This window comes from Lepidothrix coronata, unplaced genomic scaffold, assembly GCF_001604755.1.
Source record: "Lepidothrix coronata isolate B3197 unplaced genomic scaffold, Lepidothrix_coronata-1.0 Scaffold10, whole genome shotgun sequence".
NCBI classification, from domain to species: domain Eukaryota; kingdom Metazoa; phylum Chordata; class Aves; order Passeriformes; family Pipridae; genus Lepidothrix; species Lepidothrix coronata.
In genome coordinates this window covers 7,534,349-7,550,771 of record NW_016690190.1, presented here as the reverse complement: position 1 = coordinate 7,550,771, position 16,423 = coordinate 7,534,349, and the positions used below count along the sequence as shown (strand labels likewise).

The window sequence follows — 16,423 nt, the reverse complement described above, 5'->3', positions numbered from 1 at the left end:
GCAGTAACACCATGTCATAGTTTAATCCCAGATGGAAACGAAGTGCCACAGAGCCACCTGGTCACTCTGCCTGCCTTCACACTGGGATAGGGAGAAGAATCAGAAAAAAGGTAAAACCCATGGGTTGATATAAGAGCAGTTGAAAAAAAGTAAAATATTATTGTAATAATAACAATAAAAAGGAGAGAGAGAGGAATAAACCCCAAGACAGGTAAGTGTTGCACAATGCAATTGCTCACTGCCCACTGACTGATGCCCAGCCCATTTCCCAGCAGTGATGGGCAGCTCCCAGCCAACTCCCTCCAGTTTATATACTGGGTGTGACATTCTGTGGTATGGAATATCCCTTTGGACAGTTCAGGTCAGCTGTCCTGGCCACCCTCCCTCCCAGCCCCTTGTGCCTCTCCTCACTGGCAGAGCAGGGGACACTGAAAAGTCCTTGACTTCAGGTAAGCACTACTCAGCAACCACTAAAATATCAGTGTGTTATCAATGTTATTCACATACTAAACCCAAAACACAGCACTGTAGCAGCTACCAGGAAGAAAATTAACTCTACTCCAGTCAAAACCAGGACAACTGTAATAAAACTCTCCTAAACCCCAGAAAGGGCAGAAGTCTTCTGGTTTAGAGTTCCTTTTCAGACAGTCATTACTCAGTTACCCAAGAGCCTAACTGACCATGCACATACCTATGTAGTATTAAGCTCTGGAGTTAATGAACTCCCATGTCTCAAAGTTCAATTGTTTGTGATGCCAATTCACCATCAAGATGTCACCAGTGGCCTAAACCTACCATCACAGGAATTTCCAAAGCATGATGCAGTCTGAATCTGTTCTAATATTCTTGCTGCTTCCTTCAGCTGCTGACATCACTCCTTCACTCTCTTCTTTACATGTGTCCTGACAAAACTCTCTGCCTTGGTAGGAATACATTGTTGTTACATCACTGTAACACAGGCAAGATAGCTCAGAAAACCCAAATGTCTTGACTAACACTGAGTCATGGGATATTATATGGCACGGTACTTATACACTATTCTCTTCTTAAAATGCAAGTCAGAAAACATATGTTGCTGCATTTACAATACCACTGTTATCCCTCACATTAAACTGAAGTCACAAAGTCTAGACATGACTTGGAGTTTTTGCTCTTGTTTATCTTGATCTCATCAGATGAATGATTAACACTGTTTAACATGACATTCAAGTCATTTAATGTTCCTTGGGGCAGCGTGCCAGACTCAGTAACTCGAGAGCATTCAGCATAATGGCCAAGATACGTTCAAGGCTATAATATAAAAATGTTATTTTTCTAATTACAGTCCCATATCATCCTTTTCAGCTCCCCAGATTGCTTTTTTTTAGCAATTCCTCTGTGCCCATTCTGTCAAGTGACCTTTATTAGCCAGCGTTTCGTAAGGGGGAAGCAGCAATAGGTGCTGTCCTGCCACACCACTTCTCCTGAATGCCTGTTGCACAATTTTCAGAATTTCATCAGCTTATGTTCTTTGGATTGGAAGAACTTAACTGGAAATGAACAGCACCATAAAACTTTCCCCGACTTCCCCAAACTTCTGCATATATTCTAAAATAACAGCTTTGTCCTTTAGAATTCACATTCTGACAGCCTTTTGTAAACACAGCCACGCCACAGTTACCAAAAAGGCTAACTATATTCACCCTCTAAGCAGGGTGTGCGAAGCTGGGTTTGCTGTCACTGGACCAAACAAAGTCTTTCATTAGCACTGTGCCAAAAACCCTCTCAGCCTGCTGGTCAAAATGTTAAGTACTGGGAGGTTCCTGGAGTTTAGTATTTTTCCTTTGTAGGTCACCTTATAAAAGATACAGTCCATTTAACATAGCACTTGGAAACAGCTTTATACAACTAGTCATGGGTGACTGCTTGCTGGCACTCATTAAAAACAAGCACTAGCATTCAAAACTCATGTAGCAAACAGTCCTAGGACAAAGTCACATTTTGGTTTCAGCACCCTTGCTAACACACTCTTATTAGAACTCGCTCCCTTGTTAAATATCTTCAGATGAAAAGGCTCTGTTGAATCTCTGAGCAGTAGCAACTACTGATTTTCTGTCAATGCCCAGTATTTGACAAGGGCCAAAGGCCTCAATGCCCACATGTGCTCATCAGTACCCTTTGGGGGAGAGCCTGTAGAAATCGCTTCTACTGCAAAAGAGACTCGTGTGCCTTTTCCTGCTCCTCTGCCATTGTTAATCCTGACAGCAGGAAAAGAAAACAAACATGCTGGGCTTACGGAAAAATAAATGCTCTGTTAAAAAAATAAACAAAGGGAGACAAAGTGTACTGCTGAACTTAACATCAGAGCAGAGTCAATCAATCTAAAGCAGTTGGAGGAAGATGCAAGCTAACCCACCAGTACAACAGTGTTTCCTCTTTTATCACTGTGAAAGGCCAACATGCTCCCCCGGTGCTGCCGAAATCAGACAGATATGATCTCCAGGAGAACAAAGGCAAAGCCCATGGAATCTAACCCTTGTCCAGGGAAACAGTTGTGCCAGTGAACAATAAACAAAACTACTCCCTCCCTCTCCCAGTTTCAAAACACAGCACAGCAGGCAATGGTTACAAAACCTGCTGGCAGGCAGCAAACCCTGGAGTACCAACACTTCCCCTCCCAAAGAGCTGAAACTCCACACTAATAGGAGACAGTTGAACCCAGCTGCAACTCAACAAGCCATAACCTATGACAAGCTTCTTGTTAACTCAATGAGAGTTTTCTGGGAGACAGAGCAGAGAGACGTGGCCAATTCGCACACGTTACCAGCCTCCTGGGCACTGCCTACTCATGGTTGATTAGGTCACTAGTTTTTGTCTTTTCTACAGACTTTCAAGCTCTTAAAGTCTGTTAATAACCCAGGCACATCAACTGTCAGTGCAGGATCCATCAGCATCTGACCAACTCAAGCCTCTGGAGCCTGGAAACCATCTCCAAAAAGGTATCACGTGTCTTTGTACTGTTTCAGTGGGAATACTTGGAGATATCCTGCTCTGTGTATCCAAAAATGCTTTGCTGTACAAAAACCAAAAAAGGGCATATTTACTAGTCAAGCACTTACTTCAGTGACTGGCAGTCTGAGTAAAATACATATTACTTCCAGTGCTTAGAACAGCAAGTGAAGGATAAATTCAGATGTTGAGATCTTTTGATTTGAAGTATATTGTCAGCTCGCATGCTTTTAAAGAAATAACACTCCTTCCCAAGAGTTGCAGAAATGGAGGAAAAGATGTGGTAAAGAAATCTACAGAACAACAAATTTTGAACATAATCTGCTTTAAAACAAAAGCAAAGTGGGACCTCAAACGTTATTTTTCCAGGCCTCTCCCATTCACTCTCAGAAGACAGCCTCTGCTAACAAAACCTGCAATGCAATGCAAGAAGAAGGAAAATACAGAAGCAGATGCCAAGTTTTTAATCATAATTTTAAAGTACCAATAGGAAAATATCAGACTGAAAATAAAGCTAAATGGTTTCAAACCGAGCAAGAAACTTGCAAGTAGATCTATAAAAGGATAAAATTTCAGGCAATCAGAATTTATAAATATCAGCTTCAGAAAGACTGAAATGTCTACCTTTGACCTTCAAGACTTAACACCTCAATCTTTCACTCCAATGGCATGTACCATAAAGAGAAGTTGACAATTTCATTTATTTACATGCACCTTTCTGTCAATACCAAAAGTATTTCTGTAGTCTGCTTTTGCAGATAATACATACACACTTCCGTAACAGAAAAGGCCTTAAGTTCTATGACACAAATGACTGAAGTCATTTGCTCACCTTCAATTACCCTAAAAATTCTGTTTTGTACCTGAAATTCTGTTACATCCTTCTGCCTTCCTCCTTCAAGTCCCTTTGGTATTTACACTCGAGAAAGACTCCTGTAGGTACATGGAGACACCATGAAATCTGTCAGAGGTCAGCTAAGTTCCACTTGAAGTCAAGCCCATGCTCCCTGAGAAGCAATCCGGACAAGTATTTACCCAAATTTCTACTGCCCATTCAGACGACTTAAGCACGACACAGATCTCCTCCCAAACCCCTGCTGTAGGTTTTCAAACACTTTAAAGCAACAGGCCTCCACTTTATGGGCACATTTTGGTGCCACACAGGACAACTGCACTACACAGCTCAACTACATGAAAGATAAAAGGAATCATCACCCAAGCACAGGAAAACCCGATGACTGAAATAAAGGTAAAAAAAAAAATGGTTCTTTTGTTTACCTCCCAGTCACTGACCGGTTAAAGTACAAAAGGAAAGAGTCAAGCACAGGGTTTCAGGGCTGCATAAAGAGCCCATTCATCACATTGTGAGAAGTCACATGCATTTGATTGTGTCAGCTTAACAAAGCCACAGTAAGAGAGATTTCTTCAGGAACTATCACTGCTGGAATTACAAAGGCAGTTAAGACACAGAAACTCCAGGACAGAAGAAAGAATGTTGTCCCAAAGGCAAGGCAATCCAGCATGCTACAGGAGGGAAGCACCTGCTGAAAAACGCCTTATCAGCACATACACAGCACAGGCAAACCAGAAAAAGGAAAAAAAGTTTAAGCTGCCGAAAGAACAAGAACTATGCAGCTTGTCTGATCCTTTTCTCACCACCAAATGCTTAACGTGCAGACAAATGGTCGCTATTTCTCCAAGTCACACAAGTTTCACCACTCACCTGCCACTACTTCAACTGCACGCTTAAACAAAATAGTAAGATGTGTATCTATTCTTCGGAACAGGTACTTGGAAGAGGGGATAATTTATGTACACATATGCACTCTAGGAGAGGGCTGAGAATTATGGGATAAAATACCGACTGAGGGGTTTGAATGTAAAAGGATATTAATTTTATCCTCTGGTAAGAATCATTGTAAAACTGGCAGAAGGATGCAGCTGTTTTATTATTATTTTGAATAAGCATGTTCAATATGGCTAGTAAATCTTTGCTGCATGTATTCAGTGAATGTCACTATTTACAGAAAGTAATGTAATTTTTAGTTCACAGCTATGCAACCTCCCAGGTAAGTCACTGGTGCCAGGGTCAAAGGCCTCAAAAACAAAAAAAAAACTTTTAGGAGTAAATTTTAATTCTTAATATCATTCCCATTTTCTTTCCACAAAAAATGCATTATTACTAATGGGGAACAATACTGGCCCATCAAAATCAGAAATACACAGTATACAATGCAAGCTGTGAGGGAGATGGAAAATAATTCTGAACACAATGGCATGCTTCCACCTCTTTAGAAAAGACTGTTAAAATAATTCATCAAATTCAACTACTATCTCTTAAGAGCTCAGACTGCTTACTCCTACAAGTGGAGCAGAAAGCAGGGAAAGCAATCTTGTATAGGAAAATTTGGGGAAGATTTTATATAAATAAAGGAGCTGCAATGATATAAGTAGGGTAATAGGAGGTGACAGGAAAAGTAAACAATGCAATATTATGAGGGCATATTACATCCTATGCAGGATAGAAATATACACATTTTTTACACTCATACCTCAAGTCTTAGGCCCAGTACATTTTTGGGAAGTGTTGTATCTATTAGAATACATCTATATTATGATACTAGCTTTTCCTAAGTAGAAGCACTTAAAAGCACATTAAATGATGATGGTGGTTCTTCCACCAAGACACTGTACAGCTCTCATCCACCTCCCTTATCCAGCACTGGAATTGCTACCATCAGCTGCTCTGTGGTCACATTTAGCCTCTGGAATACTAATGTAGTGGGCACCACTTGAGTCCTTTCATAAGGCTACGTTTAGCTTGAGTGGCTGAGTACTACTGCCATCTAGCCAAGAACAATAACCTTACATTACCGTTATCTAAACATGAACCTCGTCAAAAGCAGAGGAGAATCATGCTTTTGAACTAATTAAGTCATCTCTGCTGAGGCAGTTGCACACAGCCAGAATGGACAGCGGAGCAAAGGAGTGAATCCCAGCTGACAGTTGAGTAACAGCTGTGCTGAGGCTTACACAAGACAGAGGAAGATGTAGAGTGTAATGTTTTTTCCAGATTATTTAGAACACTGCAGAATATCACATAATAAAGGCCATTTGGCAAGATAATATTGGTAATTTTGACAGCAGAGCGTTTGGGGATGATCCATCAGAAGCATCAATTATTCAGCCTTTTATGATGAAAAATAATTTAAATACATCACACTATTAAAAAAGAAGAAATCACAGAGGACAGGAATGAAAGGCTGAAAAAATATCAAAAAAGCAGGAAGCCATATAAGGCAGAGAAAGTGATGCAGATCAACACAGAACAGCAAGGTCCAAATGGCAACAACAAATTTCTGTGACAGCATTTCAGAAGACCAGGAAAAAGAAAAGACATCAAACACAAGAAAACTAAGTACTTCTAGTGAGCCAAAACACAAGAAACACATACTTCTGTTATACAAATTAGAGAAAACAAATAAAAAACCCCAAACATAACATATGCTAAGAATGCCTGAAACAGAGAATGAAAGTGTTCAAACCATTTTATTTCCAAAATTTTAAAATTAAACACTTTGACTCATCCGGGTAATTTCTGTTTAGTTAAGCAAATGTACAGAAAGAATTTAAGACCATAATCAATTATGGGCTTTTACTTTGGGCTATTCCACCTACAGGTAGCACATAACTCACATTAATCAACCAGGAAAGTCAGAGATGAGAATGAAAACATCCTTCAAACAGATGATCCTGAACACGGTCAGATAAATGTGTGTTCGAAATACGTGACGGCACAGTTTAACTACTCTTTTTATAACATTATAGAATTCAAATATTGGCCAAGACTTTGCACCTCATACACGTGCTTCACAACCTTCCACAGAATGGAAAAAGACTCTGGGTATTTCCTGTTATCATGATACACTGACAACGTCCTAAAGAACTGTACAACTTACAGTCCACTGGCTTAGCTTACTAGCCATAGTTATCTGTTCTGACTTCTCATTACAAGAACACTTGAAACTAAATTCTGTAAGAGCTCAAACTCATCAAGTTAAGACAGGCTCATACAGGTTCTCATGTCAGCTGACCCATGACAGTGGTCCATGCACATACTCAGAATTTGTGGCAAATGCAATTACAGCCACAGCCCAACATACACTAAGTAGCACCGGCATGTTTTTGCTGCTGGCTAAAACCACACAGTTGCTGTGACTGAGCTGATACAGTAAAGTCATTAATCCATGATAAATTTAATAGTGAGCCTGAGATGAATGCCTCTTCCACTTAACTGTGCTGATATCCATCTGAACATATCCTGGGAGAAGCATTAATTACAGTTCTGGAACTCTCTAACCAGAAGGTACTGTAGTCCAGTGCTTGGACATTATCTTTGTGTAACACCTAATTAAGCTGTGGAACACCTTTCCACAGGATGTTGTGGCTGCTCAAATTTACAGAGGCTCCTGCACCAAAAATTTTAAGACACTGACACTGGCTCAGAAAATCTGTGAGCCACCAACTGCTAAAGACTGGGAGAGTGTTCTAGGGAAGTAACCCAATGTGCTTCCCCACCCTTGTACACTTCCTTATAAATCTGTTAACTGGCTGCTGTCCAGAGACAGGATATTGTACACTATGGATGTTTGGCCTAATCCAGTATGGCCATTCTTCCAACAACAATGCTTGCAAACAGATTTTTCTGTCCTAATCTCCAAAATTATAGCAATTAGTCAAGGTTCTGATTACATTCAGCCAAAGTCAATACATCTTCCCCTTTCAATTGTAATTAACTGAAAGTTCCAGAACAAAAATCTTTTCATATGAGCAGCATCTCAGCAGAGAACAAATCAGCACAAATCCTATTTCTTTGAGGTTGTAAAATTAGTTATGCCCAGTCTTGTCACTCAAGCTCCCATACATTCAACTGAGTATTTCTGGAATCTTCCTGGTATTATTACAATTATTTAGCAGGCATTAAAAGGCTGTAGGCTCACGGTCCACCTTTCTGAGGGTTAAGGAGCACTTATGTCACAACTCACTCTTCCCAGCAAACCTAGCAGGTAATCACATAAAACTTACATTTTCCTGATCAGAAGACAGAGGTGGCTCCTCTAAAAGAAGCCTCTGTTGAGAGCTGTCCTCCTCGAAGGCTGCCTCCTGTGTTGTTGCAGGGTCAGACATGTGTCCTCTTCTGAGCCGTAGACCTGGCTCTGGAGAACCAGCATTATCGAGTTCCGTTAGTTCGTTCATGAGATGCTGGGAGCCTTCTCAAATATTCTCTTTCCTCTTGGTTCAGTTTGGCTGACTACGTGTTGGCTCTGAAAGACAAACACTTTATATAAGTCGACTGAAGTTTAAAAAGAAGTGTGCAAAAGTTGGCTGGAAGAAGAGCATGCTCAAAAGCTACCGAACAGTTACCACAACTGCTTTTCTATGTGCCAAAACTCCCACGGGATCAATTACACAGATTTCTAAACCGCTGGACGAGTTCTCATCTTGAGACCACTAACACTTTCATACCCTAACATAAGTTAAACACAACTTGGAAAGATGATAGAAAGTGAGCTTCATAGAACTTTCTTTTAAAAATTTGCAATTCTTTTAGAAATTATTTTTATTTTTACAAAGCTGCAAACACCAAGCTGTTAATACTACTTAGAAATAAACTACTTATCACAAGTACTCTGTAATTATCAGCTTTTCGCAGGTATGAAGCTCACAGCCAAGCTCAATCATCTGGGCTAGGATTCACCAGAAGTAGGTCGTTAAGTACTGGTACAGCTGCTCAGGTAATAGCAAGCAAGCAGAGCTCATGCAGCAACTAATTTTAGACAGGCTGCAAGGAGGGCAGTAGTACACAGAGCAATTAAGCTTCCCTTGCCTAAATTAACATGCTCACAATCACTGCTGGCAATAGGCTTGTACCTTTACTTGTGCAGTGAATTAGAGCAGACAGATTTAAACACCATTCATTCCATCAGAGCAACGAGACACAGGCAATTCCCCCAGAAAACCATAACCCAAGACTTCTACTCAGAAAAGTCACTATATTTTAGACTTACAACACTGCAAAAAGGATTCAGGGTAAATTTATCTCAAAATGCTAAAGATGCGATTATATTTGCAGAAAATTAATGACAACAGTTATTCTGAGCTCTCCTCCAAGGGTATTATTGGTTACCCCTTTGTCTTGTACATCACTGTGTATCTCTTCAATAGTCAGCCAAGAGATGCCTGCTGGACACTGGTAGCCTTGGGAGGCACAACACCAACGAACTTGGCAATCTGAGTGCCAGAAAGCATCAGAGCAAATTATCAGAATGAAGCCTCAGCTGAGGCTTCAGAATCACTTTGAATGAGAATCTATTCGTTTTGCACTAATCACTTGGTGTCACTCTTATTACTGTAGCATCTAAGTACTCAGATGTGACTAACACATAACATTAGGATAATCCATCTAACAAGTTTTAACTTGCCAGGATGCATAATTAAATTGGAATTTTAGTGCCCAATAAAGATGCTGAAATTTGTCATAATGTAGGAGAGAAAATTAAAAATATAAGATGGGGAATTGATATTGGCAGTCTTATAATAAAATGTCACTTCCAAAAAGCCAATAAACAGTGTATTCTGTCCTTACAGGAACTAATTTCATTTACATATGATCACTGCAAGATAATTCTCAGCTGTGACAAATGGGCTATAGTTAATTTTGCTGCAGCATTTTGCAATATTATATCCCCTCAGCAGCCTGGCAATCCTCAGAGGAGAGAGCTGCTAATGAGCAGGTAACAGACTCTGCAGAGCTAAATGATAGCTCAAGTTGTCCGAGTTCAGCATGGCACACAGCTTTAATCACCCAAGATGGTGTGCTGACAACACGACAGCAGAGCAGATGGTGTGCCCACCTTCCTGCTACCTTCACTACAGGGTCAGCAACCTCCACCTGAGAAGTAACATCTAAAATGGCCACAGCTGTTTACCTGGTAAACACAAGAGTCACAGGAGAATTAAAATGAGGTTTAACAGCATTACACAGGAAGCTCAATGAAGAAGTTGAGCAAGATTTTAAGAGCAAGAAAAAAATATTTAGAAAGCCATAGAACTGCTGAAATCTTGATTGCTTTTGTCATATTTCAAGCAGCCAAGTAACAATTCTATTTTTATGCACAAAACATGAAGACAATCACACTGCCATTTGGCAAAACTGATCTAAAAAAGAAAAGAGTATGCAACAACAACTACAGTTTGAAACGACGGGCATCTTAATTTAAAAGGCAACCTATAGGAGACTAATTTCAGTGCAGTGCTGGTTTGGCTGGGGTAGAGCTCATTTTCTTCCCAAATGTCCGTTATGTGTGACAGAGCCCTGCTTTCCTGGGGATGGCTGAACACCTGCCTGCCCATGGGAAGTGGTGAGCAAATTCCTTGGTTGGTTTTGCTTGTATCCACTTATTAAACTGTCTTTATCTCAACCCACAGGTTCTCTTTTACTCCTCTGATTCTCTGATTCATCCCACTGGGGCAGAGTGAGTGAGTGAGTGGCTGCGTGGGGCTTAGTTGCCAGCTGGTCTTAGACCACATCAAGTCCCCTGTACCAATTTGAAGCTGTAGCAAAAACCAAAAAAATGCAAGCAAGCAGAGCAGCTGTTCATAAACAACAGTTAAACACACACACAGGCACACACCCTGATATTCCATACAACATTTCAAAGAGGTAGTTAGTTGGAACAGCCCTAGTTAGCTTCAGGGATTGTGCAATTTTGCATTAGACGTTGAACCGGCAAGTTTTACTAGTTCTTCTTTCTACCAGCTTTAAGCAATACAGTTGCCACTTTGTGCTGTGTTACCAACCAAATTGCCTAATAGCCTGTCCTTACATCACCTCTATGACACTGTGAGAGCAATGCCCTGAGACACAGTAACAACCACACAACAGGCTTAACTGCATTTGGCCAAGATGGTTGCGAAAGGTTCTGCTAACACAAGAAGATACAAGAATGCCAAGAGACTTTTAAATCAGGCCTTGAAGACTTACTTCGCTAGCACTTGCTGCCAAGCAATCACTAAGGTTAAAAATAAAAGATGCATTTCACCTCCAGAGAGTCAGACTTGCATTCAGCAGAGGAGCTGAACTTACGAGCTCTGCAGAAATAAAAGTTGCTGTTTCTTGAAATGACAGTGGAATTGTTCAATGAACTACAACGTTTCCAGGTTCTCATTTATGCAGGATCCTCTTAGCACTAAATGTGCTTGCCCTAAAACAGCATGCAAAGGTAAGCAAACTAAAAGATAGTAAAGTATGGTCAGTAGCATCTAGACAGAATTCGATGGCTGAAACATTGTAAAGAGACTTATTGCCCCATTCTCTCTAAGACTGTAGCTCGTGAAAACAAAAACTAGAAAATGGAAAGCTACAGAACACTTGAGGTCTTGGAAAATATTGTTTTGTGTTTCACTGAGATTACAAATCTCATATATGAAGTCCTTTAACTTTTTTTTGTAGCATGCAAACTAAAGGTTTCATTAAAATTAGCTGCCATTTAAAGAGGAAGTTGCCATGTACAATTTAAAATCTACTTAATGACTGCATACATAATAAGCATAATATCAGCATCCAGATGAATCAGTGAGTTCCTGATGTGCTTAAAATAAGCTGAGAAAAGCATCTACAGAACTTGGTTTGCTGTGTTTGGGACTTTTTTTTTTAAGGTAGAAAATTTCTAAATGCTAAGTCAGCTTTTAGAAAGGACTTACCAGATTAATACAACCATAAACACAAAATGAGGCACTCCCTTATTCGACTCAATATGCTGCTGCCATGCCACCACACCCCCCACAGCAGCCTCAGCTGCTGCCTCCATCCCAGTTCAGCAGCAGTCAGCCCCACAGCGAGGACAGTCAGGGCCAGTTTGAGGCTGGAGACAGACACCTGCCATCTTTCCAAAAACAGAATCAGAAGGCAATACTATCTCAGCAGCTCACTGCAATTGTGCAATGTCACAGGAGTCAACATCCATAACTGCAGCATATTTAGGACACTGCTTCGCTCCTCCAGATGACAAGGAAAGACACAAACTTAAGCACCAGGGATAATGCTATTATTCTTTGTAAGATATTCCCCATGATAAGCACTACAGCCCTTCTAACCTCCCAGGATTCACCTGGCACAAGGACTGGTTTACAATCTAAGCTAAATGATGTCACATGGTAGCAAACCAAAGAAAGCACACTAACAGTGTGTGAGCACATCTAAAAGATCTGTCACTCTCTTTTTAGGATAAAACAGTCCCGGATGGTCAGACTACCTCCCACTACCCCTAAGCAAAGCAATCTCTGCAGTATTCAACTCTTGTCAGTGTGTTCTTTTCTATAAGCAGCACAAGAATGATCCCTTGAAAGGTATTTCATTCTGTCTATAGCTGGTATTTGGAGGAAGAATGAAAATTGCATCCCCCTACACTCCCCTCTCAGCCGCCTTTCTGACGGAAACTTTTCTGAACAGGTGGGCAATGGCACTCACTGCAGGCTCCTTCCTTGCCAATCCTCTTCCAAAGCATCCATTAAAGCAGCATAAGCAATGTATACACTTCATAAGATCAGCCCATTCTCCCTAACCTGTTATCAAAACAACAAAGGGCCATTGTGACCATTTCAGGCTCTACATTTCTCTCAACGTTCATTAATGCTTAATGAAGGGCTTGAGTGCCTGAAATATCTTGTAAGAGGCACTCTTTCAGTCTACAAACTTTGCCTTGCCCGTGTCCATGTACCATGACAGCCACAGTGGCATCACCAGGTGACTACAACCAGGCCAGAGGAACGGCAAAGGTGACTGAACAGTAGACCACTGATGGGCTCAATCACTTCACCAAAGCCAAAGCTGTTCAGATGAGGCCTTAGTAACAAAACAGGCACAACTCCACTTCCAGAACTGTTAGCACAGCTACAAAATGCAAAGAAAGCACTTCCAGTACAACCCATGGGCAAATTGTTTGTGACAAGAACACTGCTTATATAGGGTGATAGGGAATGTTGTGCCTATGAAACAGTGGATTCTGGCTATCTTGACAAATACAGTATACTAAGTTAAATGTAGCTTTCTTGGCACATTGTATTTTATTATCTTCTGGTAGGGAGGTTCTGTCACAAGTAGTCCCTCACAAATGGTACAGTAACACCAACAGCATTCAGTAACATCACACAAAAGCTTGACTTAGGTGACAATGGCATCATCTTATCACCCATCTGGTTCCCTTAGTCCCCACCACCGACACTGATGCTCAGCTGTGATCTGCTGGCAAGGTGTTGGATTTTGTGCTTTGGGTTTTCCTGGGGAAGAGGTGGGCTTTTTTTGACCACCCTGATTCATACAGGGGAAATCAGGTACACACCAGCACAGGTGTGCAGGTGCACAGGGTGCGTGTAAGGGAAAGAAGAAGAGTGTTATCTACACTCCTGTGTTACACGAGTTAAATTCCACATTGAGTGACACCCACACATGTGGTCCAGCTGACCCGTGGTCACCTGGTACCTGCATGGGGGATCTACTTGTTGGCTGTTTTTTTCATTATGCACACAGCAAAGCAAAGGAGATAAGAAATCCAGACATTTTAAGTAATCTGTGAATTGTCCTATATCAGCAGGCCACAGACAAAAAGTTAACAAAACATTAATACTGAAAGATTCAAGAATATAACTTGAAATAAGGGATCTCTTTTCTTTTTTTTTTTTTTTACTTAGAGTCTTAAACAGTTGAGCTGTCTTTTTCAATTTAGGAGTTAAACATCCACAGTTAACATTCCAAATATTCTCTAAAACTACAGTCAAAAACAAAGCAAACAAGGGTATGTATGAAAGGAAGGAGGAGGAAAACCTCACAGAAGACCTTGTTTTCTGTACGCTGAAGGAAAAGTATGAATCAGGCTGTAAAAATTCTTTGGAGGTCATCTTTAACAATGAGGAACAATGAGGAAGTAATCCAGCACCTCTTTTCTCGATGTAATTTCCCTAGATAAAGAGGCATCTACAAAACAAAGCTTAGGCTCCCGCAGAGGGTCAGTGGCCAAAAAGCTGTCTTTGTAACTTGTAAACTGTCACTGGACGTTTCAGACTAAGCTATTTCACAGCAGGCTGCAGAGGCAAACAATCAAGCACATTCTGATGCATTTGGGTCCAAAGAAAGGGAACAAGCCGGCAGCCTGCCTACATTAGCAAAACGCTTCCATTTCAGAGGATCCCATTACATTGTTACAACATTTGTCCAATTTGTACCGCAAATTGGCCCCCAGTTTTGTAACTGGGTTAAGCGTTATGTAAGAGGTTGGCCCACCCCCAGTGCACAATGTCCGGTTGTTACAGACTGCATAACCGCTGTAAATTAGTTTTAGTCTTTAATAAACCAAAACCAAGAGAACTGTCGCAAAAGCAATACAAAACTAAGAACAGAAGTTCCAATCCTTTTCGCATCACATTCCACAAATATCCACAGACCAGACCTGGAAAACTTGCTTTTTCTTAATTTTTCAATAAACAGCTCAGTTTCTCCAAGTGAGGAACGTTCCATCTTTTGCCCTTTTATGATTTTATTTCTATGGCAGGCTACTCGCACCATGCTACTTCATGGTTGCCAACAACAAAAAGATGCAGCTCTTTTTCGTTAGTAACACTTTGGATCACAGACTGTCTAAAAGTGAAAGACTGAAATTAAACATCACTTTCCTCTTAAGTGAAAATTTAGAATGCATCCTTTTAGTTACTGCCTCAAGGACATCCAATTCACAAAACGCTGCGTGAAGATGAAGAAACCTAAGTATTTGGTGCAGGCAGTGAAACCCAGAGCTAGACCACTGAACTGAGGCTACATTCATTTAGCCCCTCTACACAGAGGATCTTTGCATGGGAATGTCAAGGACATCAAGATAGCGATTCAGAGAGCAAACATTCCTCCACCCTGGCAGGTACAACAACAACTCCTACAAAAGCCAAGTCTGAATCTGTAAAAACTGAACCGAGATCTTTTATAACTCAAGAAAGCGCTCCAAGGCCTGGAGCAACCCTACAAAAACAAACACTACCACTGTGCTTTTAAAACCAGAAGAGAAATACGTTTCAGGCTGCAAACTTCAAGCAGCAAATCATTCCGACAGTTGCCTGCAGCGCTTCTTACTGGCCTGCTCGGACACCTCTTTCCTTAGATGCCGCCACAGTGCAGATTTTAAGGGCTGGCTGGTGCCAAGAGGGGGCAGCCCCACTCTCCCCTGTTCGGGCAGCAAAGAGTCCCACTCCTCACGGCTGCCCCTCCACCCAGAGGCACTCTGATGTTTGTCACAACCCATTCCAGGTGACAGTCTGGAAAAACACTAACCCAGGGAGGAGAATAAGATCGTCATTTGCCATGAAAGACGCAAATGCCATCAAACAAGCAAACTCAAGCACTGTGGACATGGAGGACGTGACAAAGGGCAGCACCCCACCCCCAAAATTTTAACTCCACATATTTTATAGGCAGTATTTTCCTAACCTGCTAAAAACTGACAGTTATCTGTTGGGCCTGGCCTTTAATTGTTATATATGTACACACCATGGCCTTTATTATGACTTGTTGACCAGCTGCAGGCCACACCTGGCATAGCAAACCAGGTACCTTACCAAGATTACTGATTTTAATAGAGCAGAGAGGATCTCAGAGGCCTGGTTGCAAAAAGCTGTCACTCCTCCCAGTTTTTGGACGCCTGCTTTCTAGTTTTACTGATAATCTTGCTGAATTTTATTCCTGAGGTTGTGAGCTTGCTCATCAGTGTTTCATTTTGTGGCTGACAGGTTTGGTCTACAAAATGTTTGCATTCCCATATTTGTAAAAAATAAGAACAAAGCAAAGTTACTACTTTACTTACCCTCAGCAATGACACTTTTTCAGTTGTCATATATCAGCATATATCCCCCTCCTCAAAAGCCACAATGAATTTGGTACTTTTCCGTAGCAAAAATGCCACAACAACATTGTAGAAATAACCAACATCCACATCATAGAACTGTATCAGTCTAAGACCAAAAAAGTGATGCGTCATCTTTCAGATTCTTTTTTTTACCCACCAAAACTCAAGCAAAAGAGGCAGATCCACCACAATTAGACTGCATCAAATTTATGTCAGTCAGAAGCAAATTCAGTCAAATGGCTGAAGTTCTATATAAAACCAGGTAAAGCTACTTATTAATTACTTAACTTCCTTAATGCAATAGCCAGAGAATAATTTGGGGTTTAAAAGATAAATATTGTTGAGAGTTAAGAAAAGCTGAAGTGAACTTTTAGTCTCCTTTACCAATTAGTGCCACTCTCATATAAGCATGCTTCCTGGTAACGCTGTTTGAAATCATCTTGAATTCTGAAACAAGACCTAGTATCAGACATTGCTATCATAATACACCA

The 16,423-nt window shown here is 40.9% G+C and overlaps 1 protein-coding gene across 6 annotated transcripts in view; it reads right to left on the bottom strand.

Moving 5' to 3' along the window:
* Nucleotides 1-16,423, bottom strand: part of ADIPOR2 (adiponectin receptor 2) — a 45,176-nt gene that overhangs the window by 15,087 nt on the left and 13,666 nt on the right. For 5 of the 6 annotated variants that reach the window (XM_017804777.1, XM_017804776.1, XM_017804781.1 and 2 more), the window contains one exon: nucleotides 8,074-8,312. In XM_017804777.1, the coding sequence (XP_017660266.1) occupies nucleotides 8,074-8,244 (171 nt within the window). In that variant the 5' untranslated portion in view covers nucleotides 8,245-8,312. Of the gene's footprint in view, nucleotides 1-8,073; nucleotides 8,313-15,102; nucleotides 15,279-16,423 lie in introns of those variants that run through there. The other variant, XM_017804779.1, reaches the window with a different exon arrangement.